Genomic DNA, 17,396 nt, shown 5'->3' on the forward strand with positions numbered 1-17,396 from the left:
GGTATTACTGTAAAAAAAAAACATTTGTTTAACGTGGGAGGAACAGTTTGTTATTATGAGTGTTTTAGTTGTTCATGCCTCTTTAAATTTATCAATACATCTAAATATTCTAGACCTTTAATGTATGATTATTATTAGTATTATAATCATATTATATACTAAGTAATCTTTTTAGGCTTTCCTCTAACATTTGCTTTTTCATGTGAGTTACTGTATGATTTTACTTAATCAGGACTTATTCAAACAAAACACAAATCACTCTTTAGCTGATCCAGCCACAAGGGGGCCTCCAACATACTATCCTATGACTTTTGGTGATTTTTTTCAAGAAATGTTACCATGACTTTTTTCAAGAAATGTTTCGACATACTACTGGCAGCCCAGAAGTGAGCGTTAAAGGATTTTACCACAAGCCACAGAGGCAACTTTGCTTTCGTTGAACTCTTCAGATTTTAAACAAAAACCTCATCATAGATTGTTCCTGATTTGAAATGCCTCGCGGGCTGAGCTGCAGGTTTGATCTCTCCCCAGGCTGTAGCCTTCAGCAAGGCATACTTGGAACAGCGCTCGCTTTGCTCTTGTTCGGGAAAACTCAACACAAAATCTCAACTGACACAAATTAAAATATAAAAAAGTTTTATTGAAGTTTCACAGTCATTATTCACACGACATAAAAAACACAGGCAAGACCAATCTCCTTCTTTTTTTGTGTACACATACAATACAGTATCAGTTCATGTAGTGGAAACATAGTCGAGGCACTGAGTGGTTGAATTAGTAGTGGTCATTACAATGACAAGAAAAAACAACCATGTGACAATACTTTTTTTGTTAAAAGCGACAAAATACAATTCATTTTAAGATAGCAGACGAAGAAATGTAGTGAAAATGTAGTGTCTCATGAAATGTCATTTTTCAAAATAAGGTAGGTAGAACAATTTGAAGCCTCTTCTTCCACGGACAGCACAGCTGATGTATATCACATGGTACACTGGAGGAAATACAGGGATTGTTAATATCAACAAAACAAGGTATGCATTTACTGGTGTAGGCCAAGGTCAAGTAAAATTAAAGTTCTAGGAAACAAAGTTTCAATTTACCTCCTGGGATGAAGAGAAGAAATCCAGGTACAAAGAAAATAGCACTTGAAACACCTGTAAGGACAGTTTCATTGGTTACAACCCACAGAAAAGACACAGTCACCAACACTAATCAGTGCAGAGCTGGATGAGAAGAGCAATATCACTCTGCTCTGGGCTAGCATGGCTCTGTCCAAAAGGTAAAATATCAGTCTGATCTGTGAGTGTAAATCATAAAAATGTCATGGTATAGTATGCCATTAAAAAGTCATAGTACAGTAAGCCATAACATATTCAATAATACACTATGTCATACAAAATGTCAAAAATATCTTTTCAAGTTTCAGGTTCCTCAATGGCCCCTTCCCCACTTCCTACCCCCCTACTTCCGGCACCCTTGCTCGGACCACACCCATCTTCGAACTCAGCCTTCATTTTTGATCTGAACTACACACTTGTAAAGTTTCGTGACTGCAAACCATTCCTTAAAAAGAGATTTAAACAATGTACTGGTCGCAAAGAGTTACTCACTTCCTCTTTTTAATCCATTCATTCAGAATGACATTAAATAAAAGTGATGACCTAATGGCAACTACCTTTTATAGAGTTCACCAACACAGAAAACGGACAACTTAATATTACATTTTATTTTTATTTTTGCTACTTGTGACTTGAAAAACGTTCTTACAGACAACCCTGTAGAGTAACTTCTTTCTCTTTTTTGTTACTGGTAGTACAAGGTTAATGTGCAGTACTTGGCAGCAGAAAAGCTGTAACCCGAGACAATCATTAATTCCTGACTTTGCTGCAAACTACAACTCTGCTGTCCAAGGATTTCACTGACATTTGTCAAGTACTATTACTTGTATACGGCAGCAAAGTGCTATTATATACATGTGCTGTATACAGTAGGTACATGTAAGGCCCAAATGGTCCACACGTTTTTGTTTTTCCAGCTCTGTTCCTTCACGCTAATTGTAAAAGAAGAGTTAGAAGATGAGCAGGACAGATATTTGCAGGATTGAGAAATACTGCTCTTTATCATCAAAAGGACTTTGGCCTTGAAAGACTGGTGCTTCTTCACCATCAACCCCGCAGAGTGTGTGTGATGGTGTCACAGGAACAGTATACAGACAAGATAACACAGAGAGCTGCCAAGATCTGTTTGTGGGCCGCCAGAATACACATTCATAGACTCCGATAAAACACACAGTTCTGAATTTTACTGATTAAATACACAGAGGCAAATACTTATTTTTAGTTATTTGTATATTAGTCAAATAGAGATTTTTTGTAATTGGTAGTTTCTTTGTTTTGTGTTTGTGACTTAGTATATATATTAGTATTTTGTTGTAAAATGTTTATTTGTTTCTGATTCGGTCATTTGTAGGTAATGTGTTTCATGAAATGCTTGTTTCTTTCACTGCTTTTCTGCTTCTGTATCAGCTCATAATAAAAAGATCCACCACACACATTATGTTCTCTCTGATAATGCTAATTATTGCTGATAATCTTGCATCTGGACTAAAAGACCTATTGTTTCATTTCTGGACACCAAAATCATAAAGTTTACCTAAATATTTTTCCTTACCTGCATTTGGATTCAGCTGTATGACAACACCTGTGAAAATAAGAGCTAAAGAGAAACAACACAATACAAAATACATCAGTGAGGAGGGGTTGACAACCCAGTATATACATAGATATACAGTATATAGATAACATACGGTATATAGACAAAACACTTCTTTTTTTCATTAGATAACTCTGGCAAAAATCTGTTATACAGAGAGGTAAACAAGGGTACAAAGTTCAGTGTGCCAAGCATGTCACTGACTGGCACAACGCTGAACGGACGACCTGGTCTAGACTTGCAAAACTATTCAAACTAGTATGTTCAAATAATGGAGCACATTTACAATTTCACATTCTTTTGTCATATAAAATAGTTTCTGCACTATTTAAATATTAATTTTACATTTTAGTAATTTAAATGTAATGTTATCTACTTCATCCAAGAAAAAAGGATAATACATTTTAATGCCTGAACTATCTAGTGTACATTTCATGCAACTCATCCTAAAGAGTAACAGCCATTATTCATGTGACATTAGAATAATCAAGAGGAGAAAACCTAGGAAAAAGTGAAAAAACAGAAGAAAACAGAAATAGAATAAATGTATCTCTCTTTGAGGTTAGACTTTATCACAGCACTACACAATACTTCTTGTTGGATGTTTTATATTTTATAAGTAATAAACAACTCTGCTTATGACTTACCAACTCCAGTGATGAGGAGAAGGAATGACGCAAGCACAACTCGTCTGTTTTTCTTCACAAGTGGATGGGACACCCACCTGAGCAAAATATATTTTAAAGTAAATGTGTTTGTTGTTGTGAGTGTGATAAGGTCTGTTTGTGTGTGTGTGTGTGTGTTTGAGTTGTTTGAACTCACCCGCAGCAGTGTGCAGAAAGCTGTGTGACAGAACTCAAGGTGCTGAAGGACCACTGGGAGCTGCAGTAAGACAGAGTCGCAGGGTCGCTGTGTGGGAGAGCAGGAAAACAGACTTTATCTCACTTTCAAAGCACATGCAGGTAAATGTCACATCAACAGTTCTACCTATAGGACCCACCTGATTTTGAATAAGTTATTGAAAGAGGAATTGCCATTGCTGCCCAAGGCGTCTTCATTTTCCAGATTCTAAAAGAAGAAGCGGATGACAAAGTCAAGGAGTTGCAGTTTCAAGTAAACAACTATATATAGGTCTGTCAAAGTTAACGCGATAATAACATGTTAGCGCAAATTTGTTTTAACGCCCGAGGTTAAATAACGCTCCAAACTTGCACTAAATTTTGGAGAGAAAAACCTGTCACGGCCATTTTCAAAGGGGTCCCTTGACCTCTGACCTCAAGATATGTGAATGAAAATGTGTTCTATGGGTACCCACGAGTCTCCCCTTTACAGATATGGCCACTTTATGATAATCACATGCAGTTTGGGGCAAGTCATAGTCAAGTCAGCACACTGACACACTGACAGCTGTTGTTGCCTGTTGGGCTGCAGTTTGCCATGATTTGAGCATATTTTCTATGCTAAATGCAGTACCTGTGAGGGTTTCTGGACAATAGTTGTCATTGTTTTGTGTTGTTAATTGATTTCCAATAATAAATATATACATACATTTGCATAAAGCAGCATATTTGCCCACTCCCATGTTGATAAGAGTATTAAATTCTTGATAAAATCTCCCTTTGAGGTAGATTTTGAACAGTTAAAAAATGTGATTAATCGTGATTAAATATTTTAATCGACTGACAACCCTAATGCGAAATATATATATATATATATAAACACACACACAGTTGGTGTATATGTACCTGATACTTTAGGTTACTGTGTTCAGGGGAGCCGGCAGCAGCAGCAGGAGAGGGATGAGTCTGAGGTTTAGAGAAACTTAGAGGACCAAATGTCATCTCTCCTCCTCCTTCTCTGTCCTTCCATCCCTCCGCCTCTCCGTCAGACACAGCTCCATCCTCGTCTCCTTCCAACACGAAGGCATCATCGATACTGAACTGCGTCGCCATGGTGACGGCCTCTCTTACACCCTGAGGTCCTCCTGTGGCTTGATGCTCACTGTTGATTCAAGAGTAAAGAAGATCAGTGTTAACTCACAGCAGGTTATAGAGAAACATTTTATGGCATCTTCTAGTGGAGACATTCATTGTCTACAACGCCAGGCCAACAGTACACGAGTAATGGAGCTAAAAAGGTCGTTTTTACTGCTATAAACATGTGTATTTCTCGTTAAACACGCACAAATACTAAAACTAGTATGTTGCTCCATAACATCTAACTAGCTTGCAATAAACTTTACCACTTTGTACAAAGCTTAAACGGTGAATATAGCCATAAAGTCAGAAAATAACTATTTGTTTTGCACAATTTAAGACTATACAACATAACAAAAAAGAAATAAATGAATAATATAAAGTGCAGGAAGAGGCAAAAAAACAACTGGGCTTATCTGAAGCCTCCACCTAGACACAAGAATAATATAAAGAAATAATATGACTACATAATAGTGATAACAAAACAATTAGGACAAGATTAATATAAATAAATAATATGACTACATAATAATGATAACAAACAATTAGTACAAGATATATATAAAGAAATAATATGACTACATGATAATGATAACAAACAATTAGGACAAGATTAATATAAAGAAATAATATCACTACATAATAGTGATAAACAATTAGGACAAGATTAATATAAAGAAATAATATCACTACATAATAGTGATAAACAATTAGGACAAGATTAATATAAAGAAATAATATCACTACATAATAGTGATAACAAACAATTAGGACAAGATTAATATAAAGAAATAATATGACTACATAATAATGATAACAAACAATTAGGACAAGATTAATATAAAGAAATAATATGACTACATAATAATGATAACAAACAATTAGGACAAGATTAATATAAAGAAATAATATCACTACATAATAGTGATAAACAATTAGGACAAGATTAATATAAAGAAATAATATCACTACATAATAATGATAAACAATTAGGACAAGATTAATATAAAGAAATAATATGACTACATAATAGTGATAACAAACAATTAGGACAATATATATATATATAAAAACAACAATAACAATACAGTGTGTGTGGTTAGTGTTTGTGAGGAGGATATTGATTTAAAGATCTATAAAGACTTCTGGGTAATCGTAACCAAACAACATTGTGAGTGGGAAAAAATAAAAACATAAAAACATAAACATGGACAACAACATGAGGAAAAGCAATTATAAACAGCAATTAAATGACCCTTTAAGCGACTTTTGAAACATTTGACAGATGAACAGTTTACTGATAGATGTGAAAAGCTACTTCATAATTTGGTTCCCCTAAATCCTAAGCAGACTGGACCAAAGTGAACTAAAGTAACTACTGAGCTAGCAGGCTAGATGTTGTTGGTCTCCATTGTTTGTGGTGTTTCCGCTGCGAGTCGATCAGATGACCAGGAGGAAAACTTACTGTCTAAAGTTACACTTTCTTCTCTTCTGGGAGGTTCAGCTCGACTCCACGTCGTGAAGACACGAGTCACATCCTTGTAGACACTGTGAAATCTCTACAAAGTCTTCCTGCTACTCATTGTTTTGTTAAAGAGTGCGAAAAAAGATTCTGTAAAAAGTTTTGAGCTCCTTCCTTTTTTAGTACTCGGCTATCGATTGCACACGTCTGATTACGCCCAAAGCTCTCTGAGGGGAGTCAGTCTACTTAATCGAGTGTCGGTTTGTCGATCGATCGAGGAACAAGTATTTATATGTAGTAGTAGTACTACTACTACTACATATAAATACTACATATACTATATTATATGTATGTATTATACTATATTATATGTATATATGTATGTATGTATGCATTTTTATTATTGTATATTATTATTATTATTATTTATTATTTATTATTGTATTATATTATTTGTATGTATGTATTATACTATATTATATGTATGTATGTATGTATTATATGTAGTAGTAGTAAATACTGCATATACTACTACTGTAGTAGTATATGTAGTATAATCCGGAAAATGTAGGTTACTTAAAGTATTAAAGTAAAAGTACTCAATGAACCAGGCCACACTAATTCACATGTTTTTCCTAAATTATTTAATTTTTGATCATTAATATTCAATATGCTTTCCAAAACTACTGATAAATCCTTAGAACCATCAGCCTGCCTTGCTTTATTTGGGGTGGTACCACAAAAATGTCACTTTACACAACAATAAACTAAACCTTTTATCTTTTGCTACGCTGGTGGCCAGACCACAAATTTTGATTAGATGGAAAGATTGCAACCCTCCAACATTTTCACAATGGATTAGAGATATGTTGTATTTTATTAAGTTGGAGAAAATCCTGTATACTATTAAGGGGTTAGCTGACAAGTTTTCATTGATTTGGCAACTTTTCCTTAGTCGTGTTGATGCCTTAGGCTCAGATAACTTTGTGGCTGATTAAAGTTTGGTGTATGGTGTATCTATCAGTCCAAACATGTTTGTGCAGCTGATTGTCAGAGTTGTATCAACAAAATTCAGAAATAAACTCTGTTTAAAAAAAAAAAAAAAATTACTCAATGTAGAAAAATGCCCCCTGTGACTGTTATACTATTATATCATTTGACCACCTTTACGCATGAATTATTAGGTGTAAGCGACATTTTACTGTTGTAGGTGTAGCTTTTTTAAAACTTTTTTTTTACTGCAACTAATAATTATCCTTGTGAATTATTTTCTTAATCAATCGATTTGATTGTTTTTGTAAATTTCTTTAAATAGTGACACATTCACATTACTTTTTTTGTTCAACCAATAATTCCAACCTCAAAATGATTTTTAATGAATTAAAATTATTAAAATTATTAAAAGGAAGAGCAGCAAATCCTCACATTTAAGAAGCTGGAGCCATGAAATGGTTGGCATTTTTATATGAAAAACAATTGTGAAAAAAGGTTTTTAGTTGATTAATCAACTGTTTGTTTCACTTCTATATATTAGGTAGATTAGTTTAATCAATAAGCTAACAAAACATATTCTATAAGGTCTTTAAATGTTTTTCATACAAAAAATCTAGTAACTAGTAGCTGTCAAATAAATGTGGAATAAAAAGTACAATATTTACATTTCAGCACTGCATCAAAAAGATGGAGCAAATGTTTTCCTCTTAAATGTTAAAATTGCACAAAAAGAAAGTACTGAAATAAAGTGTTGAAAAACTATGCTTAGTGGTATATCGTATATAGTGTATAGTATAGATTGTGTAAAGTCCCTCCAGCTGGGGATCACAATAGTACCAATACCCACCAACAAATAAATTAAAAACTGTACTCAAAAATGTAATAATTTATTTAATCATCCCATTAAAACACTTATTGGCACACTGCCTCCATTAATGTGGTACTTCACTGATATGTTATTATTGTTGTCCACAAATGTGCAGACACTGTTTTCTGCCAATTAGCACAAACTGAGCTTGTGTTTGCCTTCCACTATGTTCTTGTCTGTGTATAGTCCTCAGTGCAACCTTTGGCAAAATCAAATTATGTAAAACACTTCAGGCAAAAACCATTTAATATGCAAATTGAAAATGAGCCAAAGTGAAACTGCTTATCCACCCCAACTACTCGTAACTGTGTTCCACTTGTCAAGATTGAGCAGCTATAATTGATGATAAAAAAAACTGGATATAAGTACTGGTATCATAAGCAATACAATATTTGCAAGGCAAAAATAAATGCAATGAAGGCAACATTAAAACAAGAATATAAATCATCCCACTTGGCATCTGTTGCCAACATGTGAAATCATGTGATTTCCAGCAAGTCAGAAGACCTGCATTATGCAAACAAACATCTCTAAACCAACAATCACAGATTAGTCATTGTTGGTCGCAGTTTAGAGGGGCAGACAGTCAGAGGTGGTAGATTGAGTGAACAGTGACGGGTGTGGCAGAAAAAATAACTGGTGACTGAACTTGGATACATTTGAAAATTCAAAAGGTGTGAGTTATTTAATGTTTCTCTGATTTTTTTTGTTGATTAATCACTGAGCCGAAGCTATATTATTTATAGTATATTATACATTACTGTTCAACTATACTTTATCCTCTAAAGTTTCTTATAGGATTAATCTCTGACAAGGGTATATTTATTGCAAATGGAAGCTGGAGCTAAATGATCACAGTTTACAAAGTTTTACTAGTGGGCAACATGTTTCACAGATTGCGCCACATTATTGATCTTTTTTTCTGACTTGGTGTCAGATTCAGTTTGAAATCCTAACTTGCAAAACAACTTCATCAACTTCCCATTTAAATTTTGCTCGCTTTGCTCTGTTCTCTGCATTAGATGAAACTACAGGCCGTACTTTGCCTCGTGCTGCAGCTCACTTTTGAGGTAAACTTACCTGTAGAGCTCTTAATGTTCACCAATATCTTCCATCAGTAACCATTATTATACTGGTTGACCAATGTGCTTAAACTTCATCTTTCTTGACTCTTGAATTTGGCAAACTTTCCTTCACATGTTTAACACTGTGTTTCTATTTAGCTTTCGTCATGCGTAAATCTCCAGGTGGTACCTGGTTCCACTCTGGTGCTGCCCTGTCTCACATTTCAAACTGACTACAGTGCAGCGACCATCACCTGGCAATTCAATGGTCTTAATACATTTCCGTAACTACCAGCACTATTATCACTGCATTGCAAAAGTATACAGTTATACAATTATTCAGTTTGATCTCTTTCTGAATACAGGTGAAGATGTGAGTGCTCAGACGCCTGGCTCGCCTAGAGTTAAACAGGATGGCATGTTTCTCTCTATATCCCCTGTTACTGTTGCCAACCAGGGCGAGTACTCGTGTTTGATAAAGGAGGACAATATGGAGATAAAAAGGTCATTCGCTGTTACAGTTGATGGTGAGAAACATACACATGTCTTTTATCATGGTTGTCTATAGGGTAACACTCAAATTGCGAAACTCTTGCGAGATGGTTACGGCTAGGCATTGACCTCGAATGGTTAAAGTTAGGCATTGACCTCAAATAGTTAAGGTTAGGCATTAATAATGGTTAAGGTTTGGCATTGACTTGGAATAGTTAAGGTTAGCCATTGGTTAGGATAGGTTGTCAGAGTTTTTGCAAGTTTTCGCAATTTGCAGATTACCTATAGACACAATCTTTTATCATACATACACAGTGGGGCATTTTGAACTTGGGTAGAAAAAAATAACCATATATATATATATGTATAAAACATTCAACAAAACGTTTGACTCTAAAAGAGTTTGAAGTGTTTGTACCTCTCTCTGCAGATTCCATTAGCTTTACCATTAAGGTAGTGGAAGGCTACACTGCTCACCTCCCGTGCTATTTCCCACCTTCCAGCCAAGTCGAGGCCAATGCACTCTGGTTCAAAGAGGGGGGTTTGAACAAGAGGACACAGCTGAATCCTGAAGACGATTCAACAGCTGATAATAAGAGATTGGAGCTGCTTTATCCACTCGACCGTGATCAGACCATCATAATCAGAAACACTGGGATGGAGGATGCTGGACTTTACTATTGTCAATCTGCTGAGGGGGACACACTGAGCAAGGTACATGTCCTTGTTGAAGGTGAGTTTGACAACCTTTTATATACTTCTATGCTACTGCACAGCCCATGCAAAAATTTGGTATGTTTATAAGAATCGTTGTGTTTTCGTCAGCTTAGAATGAGCCCTTAATATGTATATAGGTAGCGGGTCCGTCATGTTGCTCCGCCATGTTCCTACAGTAGCCCAGAACAGACAAACCAAACACTGGCTTTAGAGAAAGCCTTTCACATTTTCACATCACTACTGTGGTACCGCCAACCACCATCTGACTTCCATTGCTCCTAAAGTAGTATTATAATGGTAAGGACGGCCTCTGAGTGAGGCGAATGTCGTTACCAATAAGGTTACCGCAGGGTTATTCAGTAGGTTGCAATCTGCAATCACACCACTAGATGTCACTAAATGCCACACACTGTACCTTTAACTTTCTTTCAGTTGGTCCTACCGATGTTCCTCACTCGTGCAGCGGTTTCGACACGCCGTGGGAGCCCTGCCAGGACGAGAACAGTCGCACAGGGGGACCCATGTTGCAGGAATCCATCACAGAGTTTTCCATGAAGCTGTATTCTTACCTCAGGGAATCACAACCCTCCAGCAACTTGCTCTTCTCTCCCATCAGTATCAGCGGGTTACTGTCCCACTTGTTGTTAGGTATGACAAGAGGAAGCAGGTTCCTCATTTTTTTAAATCATCATAATGATTATTCATTATTCTTGTATATTCTAAAAGTATTCTTATCCTCAACAAATCCAATGAAAAAATTAAACCAACAATGAGTTGAAGTATTGCCCAGGTGTCAAAGTCTGATACAGCTTATTCCTGTGTGCCACATATCTCAATTGTTGTTTTAAAAACACTTCACTGAGCCACACTGTTGCAAAATGTGACATGTTGCTTCATTACGATGAACTTGGGCACTGTAGTTTACTTTCAATTGATCCCATATACACTGTTGTGCTGCCAGAAATACTTTCTAGTGCACCGAATCCACCTCTGAAAATAGTCCCCTAAAAAACACAATTTATTTATATATATATATTTTTTAATGAAAGTATATATTTGTGACATTTTGTCAAATATTTATACCTTCAGAAGGAAGAAATGGGCTTAGGGCTGAGAGCCACAGACAGGCAGGGGAAGTATTGGACAAACTAATGCATTGATGCTTTTTGTCTTTTCATGGGATTTGTTGCCAACAAGAAAAATATAGAATAACGCCAACCTCATCCTTTAAGATTCTTTGGTCTAACAAGCATGAATCTGAGCAAGATGAACTTTTATATAACTTGGAAGTTACATAAAAATGTTTCTCACTTTTGAAATGTCACAGGAGTTTTACTGTACTTATATTAAATGTCAGACATATCTTGCAGCTTTCAATATCACTCTAAAGTTCAGTACATCTCTTTCTATATAGTCTTTTCTTCATTCTGCTACCTTCAGGTGCACGAGGTGAAACCCGTAGAGCGATTGAGAGGGCCGTCTGCGTGCCTCATGACTTCCACTGTGTTCACCACCAGATGAAGAAGCTGAGAGACAATCTGTCTGGCTCCTTGCAGATGGCTTCTCAGATCTACTATAACCCACGTAATACTATCACTGTGTGAAGCTCATAAAACAGCTGCAGTCATGGATAGATGCAGAGACTCTGAGTGCATACAAAAGGATCTCTATCTCTCTGGCTCATCGTGGTTTCTCTGTTCCTTTTCTCAGAAATGAATCTGAGTGAGTCCTTTACTAACCAGTCCATCCAGTACTATGAAGCGGAGCCCACCATGCTGCTGGAAACCAGTGAGGAAAACACAGAGATGATCAACAGCTGGGTGGCAAATAAGACCAACAATAAAATCGAACATTTGGTTGACTCCGTACCACCCAGTACACAGCTGATGCTGCTCAACGCTGTCTCCTTTAGTGGTCAGTAGCCTATAATGTGTGTGTGCACAAGTGTGTGTATGTGCATGTGGAAATAGTGCAAACTAATAAACTGTGTGTGTGTGCTTTAGGTCAGTGGAAGGTCAAGTATGAAATGAAACCCAAAAAAGGACTTTTCGCAAAACTGAACGGTGATCTGGTGGGGGTGCCGATTCTCTATCACCCGAAATACTCGGCGGCAATGACGTACATAGTTGAGCTAAAGGCACAGGTAAGGAACATCCAGAGCTCACCTTAAGCCACCCATTTACAGCAGAGGTTTTCAAACTATAAGGAGGGTTGAAGGGAGAGTGCGGGGGGAGAGATGTGAGGCAAAGATACCGTGTGACGCACTAGTGGACTCAGGGAGGGGAGTGCACCCGTGTTCGAGAAAAAAACAAAACAGCAAAAGTGGATGCCGCTATGGTAGATTCAACATGTTAAACTGCCCTCTAGTGGCCTTAAAATGAACAAAACATGAAGCAGTGCCATGTAGTCTGCCCTACAAGCTCCTGCCCCTCAGATCGCAGGAGTCCGCCACTGATTTCACAAAGGTGAAATGGCTGGCTACACCGACATGAAACATATTACATGTACATACATATGACATATTATACACATATTTTTATGTTCAGTGTGACTTGCAGTTTCTGAGGATATTATTTTGAATGTCTATCGTGAATAAACCATAAACATCCATAAATCTGCCTAACCATCATAGAAAAAGGATGCTCCTTATAACTCCAGAACTTGCCTGAGAATCATCATGTTTTTATGTTTTTCAGTATTAAAGTAATCCAGGGTTATATTGTGTGTACATTCATGGGTACATCGCAAACAGGAACTGCTAATAGCTAATTCGGCATACCTTTAATGGTGCAAATTTGCCAATATGTAATCAAATATATAGGCAAAAAAACCCCTTTTAAAACCTGGCTTGGGGCCCTTCTGTGTGGAGTTTGCATGTTCTCCCCATGTTAGCGTGGGTTTACTCCGGGTTCTCAGGCTTCCTCCCACAGTCCAAAGACATGCAGGTTTGTCTCTGTGTGTCAGCCCTGCGATAGTCTGGCGACCTGTCCGGGGTGTAACCCGCCTTCGCCCAATGTCAGCTGGGATCGACTTGAAGCGGTCACAGATAATGGATGGATGGATGGATAGTTATAGTCCACAGCTAACTAACTAACTAACTGAATGTTGTGTCTAGAAGGTATCTGGCAAATTGCAAAATCTAATTGAGATCTGCAAAAACGTGCAAAAACTCTCACAAAACTCGCTGCCCAACGACCTATCCTAACCTAAACCATTCGAGGTCAATGCCTAACCTTAACCATCTCGCTTGTATCGAGACTTTCCCCACTTTGCTGGTTCCTTTCTAATCATGACTTATGACTCCATGGAAACATTATACTCCCTGTTTCCATCCCCCAAAGCATTATGGGAACTGAAGTTCTAAAACTTGGATCATGATTATCCCCAAAATTGAAGTAAGACAAAGAATAATAATACGAGAGACAAAATCCATTAATATTAACTTTTTTAGCCTATTCATATTTGGATATTTGAGTAGATAGGTTGGAGGTCTTGGAGGGCGCAGTTGTCTCAATGGTGTCTGGGGTGGGCACGGTGTTAGACTTTGAAAACCCCTGCTATACAGTAACACCTGGATTTTTTTTTTCCAACAGGTGGCGAGGCTCGCTCTCTCGGGTGACAGCAGTCTTTACATCCTGCTGCCTCGCTCCAACACAGTGACTGACCTGCAGCAGGTGGAGAAGTTGATGACGGACACAGCTGTGCGTCAAATGATTGAGCAAATGAAAACAACATCTCCTGAGCTAATCGAGGTCACTCTGCCCCAAATCAAGCTGGATATCCAACCAGACATGAACATGCTTATCAAGAAATTAGGTTTGTTCATCTTTCATGTTCTTTTCTGTCCGTTAGAATCATTCAGCTCATTAATACCACAAATTGAAAACCACCCATGCTTTCAGCTAGTGTAGGCCTTTATCTACCAGCCAGTCAACGACCATTAAGTCTCATTTGTGAAATAAGCATACCTTCTGCTCTTTGATCTCCCTGTATCTGATCCACTTACTTTGCTTTTGTCCTTGCTTTTTCCCCACCATCACCTCTCCGCACTTTTCTTTCTCTTTTCCCCCCAAACCAGGACTGTCGTCACTCTTCGACGATCCCAACGTGTGTGGTCTCTACTCCGAAGACAGGTTGGTTCTGGACGATGCCAAACACAGAGCCTTCCTCGCACTGACCGAACAAGGAGTCGAGGCCGGGGCCATCACCACTATATCGTTCTCTCGCTCCTTCCCTTCCTTCTCTGCCCTGCGGCCTTTCATCATGCTGCTGTGGAGCGACCAGGCCAATGTGCCACTCTTTATTGGCAGAGTGACCGAGCCATGAGAGATCAGAAAAGAGAGAGAGAGGGAATGGAGATGTAACAGATGGGAAAAAAGGGCAGGAAAGAATCAAATATAAACAAAGGATGTCTGGTAGAATGGAAATACATTCAATTATCTTACTGTGCTTTAACACAATATAAATTCAGTATCCGTATTGTTTCATTAGTTACTAAAGTGAGCAGTGACCCTCACAAAAACATACATCCAGGCCTGAGTGTGGATTGTTCTCAAAGATGATGATGAATAAACACACATTAACACACACATGTGCTGCCTGTCTTGTGTTTTTTGAAGAATGAATCACAATCGTGGATCATTCAAAGGAAGACAGACGACCACTGAAACAACTTCAATTTATTTTGCGAAGTAGTTACACAAACCCACCACAGGATGGCAGCCATACTGTGTGATTGACATTGACAGTGAATACACAGGGACTGCAGTAGTGAATTCCCCATCTCATGCGCCCCTGCCCTCCTGCATCATTACCACTGATTTCAATTTAAGGAAGACGAAGTGTCAAAATCTGTGACAGTAAAGGTTTTTGTTTTTTTTCTTTAAAGCAACAGCTTGCTTGGTAAAGCACAGCAACTGAGCAAAAAATACCCTGAATCATCGTATTCACAAACAAACAAACGCACACTGATGGCATAGACTGTAAACACATCAGCATTCAGAATGATCAGCTATGGTTGCACTCTATTATACAAGCCGATAGTGATTGCTAAACATGCAGCTGTATTGCAGATTAAATGATTACATAAGCAAAGCGGGGTCAATAGACAAGAGTCAGAAAATGTTGTGACTGTAAACAAAAACCAGCAGATCCAGAGACAGGAATAAGCAACCCAGCCTGAAATGTGAACTCTATTAGATCACTGTCACCCAGCCTAGCCCCAATCTAAGTACTGAGTATGCCCAGAAATACATCTTTGATGCCTGGATAACATAATGTTGTTGTTTTGGTTTGATTATCTCACTGCCGACGTGCTGGGAGTTCTGATGTGCATAGAGAAAAGTACAGAATAAACATTGCCAAACCCTCTGGTTAAAGTCATTTAAGGTCTAACTGAAGATGTGTTTAAGCGTAACCGTACACCACATGGTCCAAGCTTCGATAATGCCCGAGCCCTTTTTTATTCTAAACCTAATTCACCACCGAAGGATCCATTTTTTTTGCAGTCAACGATGAGACATTCACAAGGTTGTTGAAGGACACCAAGAATATGAGCAGCTGGATCGATTCAACAGTTAGAAAAACTCCCGGAGGCCACTGACCGACTGTGGGTGTGCTTTCGTGAACCAGTGTATGGCCAGAGCTGTAGAGATGGATGAACCGAGGGAGTACATTTGATATCCTGGCAAGCATTTCGACGATTCAGAGATAGTCTGGCCCATATACACCATTCACATACAGAGATGTGCATCGATACACATAACAGGCCTGTGGGTTTAAGTGTGCAATCTGGTTAGTTTTTCAATCTATTGGATCCCGATCTGTGATCTCTCCCCTGCCCCCTGCTGCCATGCATGCAGGGTGAAATCCCCCTTTACCTCCTGAGGTTAAAATGTAGGAGGGGGGGGTTCTACTAACAGCACAGTTTATCTCAGCAGGTAATCGTGTGTCACAGACATGGACACCATAGTCTCAGTGTCTCCTGTCCAGACCTGATATTTAATAGGTCAGAAGGAATGGGATGAATGTAACATTGATCACAGCAGTGACTCCAGCTAATGGTCGATTTCAGCCAAATATCTTACATAACTTTTCAGATCCTCTCTATCTGGGGGAGTGCAAAGGTGGATCAGGGGACATTTTCCAGCTTTTGGGCAACCATAAATCAGATAAGAAGACCAATCAAATGCCTGCATTTTCTAATTAATACATTACTGCAGCGATATTGCCGTGCAGGGAGAAAATGTTGCATCATCCATGACTCCGTCAGAGCCAGTGCTTGAAGTGAAACCTAGAAGTGAATGAGTTGAATTAGAATATGCTAGGTGAAAAGGGTCAGTTGTTTTTTTTCCCATTTGATTTAATGCCTTATTGTTATTTTTTCTTTATTATGACATTTCTACTAAAACTAAAAGTGGAAACAAAATAAGTGCCAGTACTCCCCATATTCAGATGTTGGCGGTTGTGTTTCGGATGGTATCTATTTTTCTACAGTGAATAAAACATAGGCTGTTAGGAAAGAGATAATGCAATGCCACGCGCAAGCTTTGATGCTCCCAGAAGGCCTACAACCGTGTGAAAATGGCCATGTCCGGGTTTAAGTGCAATCTATACGTTTCGTTGGTATAAGAGAAGCGTAATATGTGCGTAGCGAGACAGAGAGAGAGATTCCCAGGGTGTCAAATACCGGCGCTTTGTCACAGCCATCACGTGTGATACCGCCACACAAGGCACCCTTTAGCGCCATATGAGACGCACTGAACTTTCCATTAACTACAATGTAAACCCATCTGCAGCAACAGTAAACGCTCAGAGAATGTGTGCCGGGAGTGTGGTGACGTAGTTTAAAGACCGAAAAAAACACACATGGTTTCGGGAGGGGAGGTGGATGGGTCCAACAAACACAAGGCTTTCATCCAGGAGACCGCTGTTTGTGTCCTGTGCTTTAAGTTTCACTTTCACGATTCATTCAGCTGTTCGTTCGTGTCCCGTGTTCACAACGTTCAGTTTCATTTTCACTTTAGAAACGTAGTAGTTTTAAGCCTAACCATGTAGTTTTTTCCTAAACCTATAGTGGCTTTGATGCCAAAACCTAAAGTGACGCCAAGGGG

At 38.2% G+C, this 17,396-nt stretch overlaps 2 protein-coding genes across 2 annotated transcripts; one reads left to right on the forward strand and one right to left on the reverse strand.

The window, feature by feature from the left end:
- Positions 1 to 619: 619 nt before the first annotated feature.
- tmem134 (transmembrane protein 134) lies at positions 620 to 6,369 on the reverse strand. The gene is made up of 8 exons (XM_037765560.1): positions 6,154 to 6,369; positions 4,458 to 4,713; positions 3,713 to 3,780; positions 3,535 to 3,621; positions 3,360 to 3,436; positions 2,671 to 2,715; positions 1,101 to 1,154; positions 620 to 991 (listed from the first exon to the last, which is right to left on the reverse strand). The coding sequence occupies exons 2-8, from the start codon at positions 4,662 to 4,664 to the stop codon at positions 909 to 911; spliced, it is 621 nt and encodes a 206-aa protein (XP_037621488.1). The 5' UTR covers positions 4,665 to 4,713; positions 6,154 to 6,369; the 3' UTR covers positions 620 to 908.
- A 2,177-nt stretch (positions 6,370 to 8,546) lies between these two features.
- On the forward strand, positions 8,547 to 14,875 carry serping1 (serpin peptidase inhibitor, clade G (C1 inhibitor), member 1). Its single transcript, XM_037765524.1, has 11 exons — positions 8,547 to 8,685; positions 9,034 to 9,081; positions 9,235 to 9,343; positions 9,441 to 9,602; positions 9,998 to 10,300; positions 10,717 to 10,932; positions 11,725 to 11,868; positions 11,995 to 12,198; positions 12,288 to 12,427; positions 13,878 to 14,100; positions 14,363 to 14,875. Exons 2-11 carry the CDS (start codon positions 9,034 to 9,036, stop codon positions 14,608 to 14,610), a joined length of 1,797 nt encoding a protein of 598 aa, XP_037621452.1. The 5' UTR covers positions 8,547 to 8,685; the 3' UTR covers positions 14,611 to 14,875.
- Positions 14,876 to 17,396: the final 2,521 nt, after the last annotated feature.

Source organism: Sebastes umbrosus, chromosome 3 (assembly GCF_015220745.1).
Source record: "Sebastes umbrosus isolate fSebUmb1 chromosome 3, fSebUmb1.pri, whole genome shotgun sequence".
Taxonomy (NCBI): domain Eukaryota; kingdom Metazoa; phylum Chordata; class Actinopteri; order Perciformes; family Sebastidae; genus Sebastes; species Sebastes umbrosus.

Excerpts from the sequence above, each read along its gene's own strand:
- tmem134 (XM_037765560.1), bottom strand. The coding sequence starts at position 4,664 with ATGGCGACGCAGTTCAGTATCGATGATGCCTTCGTGTTGGAAGGAGAC. Across the intron at positions 2,716-3,359 it reads TCTCCTCATCACTGGAGTTG|CTCTTATTTTCACAGGTGTT; the intron begins GTAAGTCATAAG and ends GTTTCTCTTTAG. Across the intron at positions 992-1,100 it reads TCTTCTCTTCATCCCAGGAG|TGTACCATGTGATATACATC; the intron begins GTAAATTGAAAC and ends TATTTCCTCCAG.
- serping1 (XM_037765524.1), top strand. The coding sequence starts at position 9,034 with ATGAAACTACAGGCCGTACTTTGCCTCGTGCTGCAGCTCACTTTTGAG. Across the intron at positions 10,933-11,724 it reads ACTGTCCCACTTGTTGTTAG|GTGCACGAGGTGAAACCCGT; the intron begins GTATGACAAGAG and ends TGCTACCTTCAG. Across the intron at positions 12,428-13,877 it reads TAGTTGAGCTAAAGGCACAG|GTGGCGAGGCTCGCTCTCTC; the intron begins GTAAGGAACATC and ends TTTTTCCAACAG.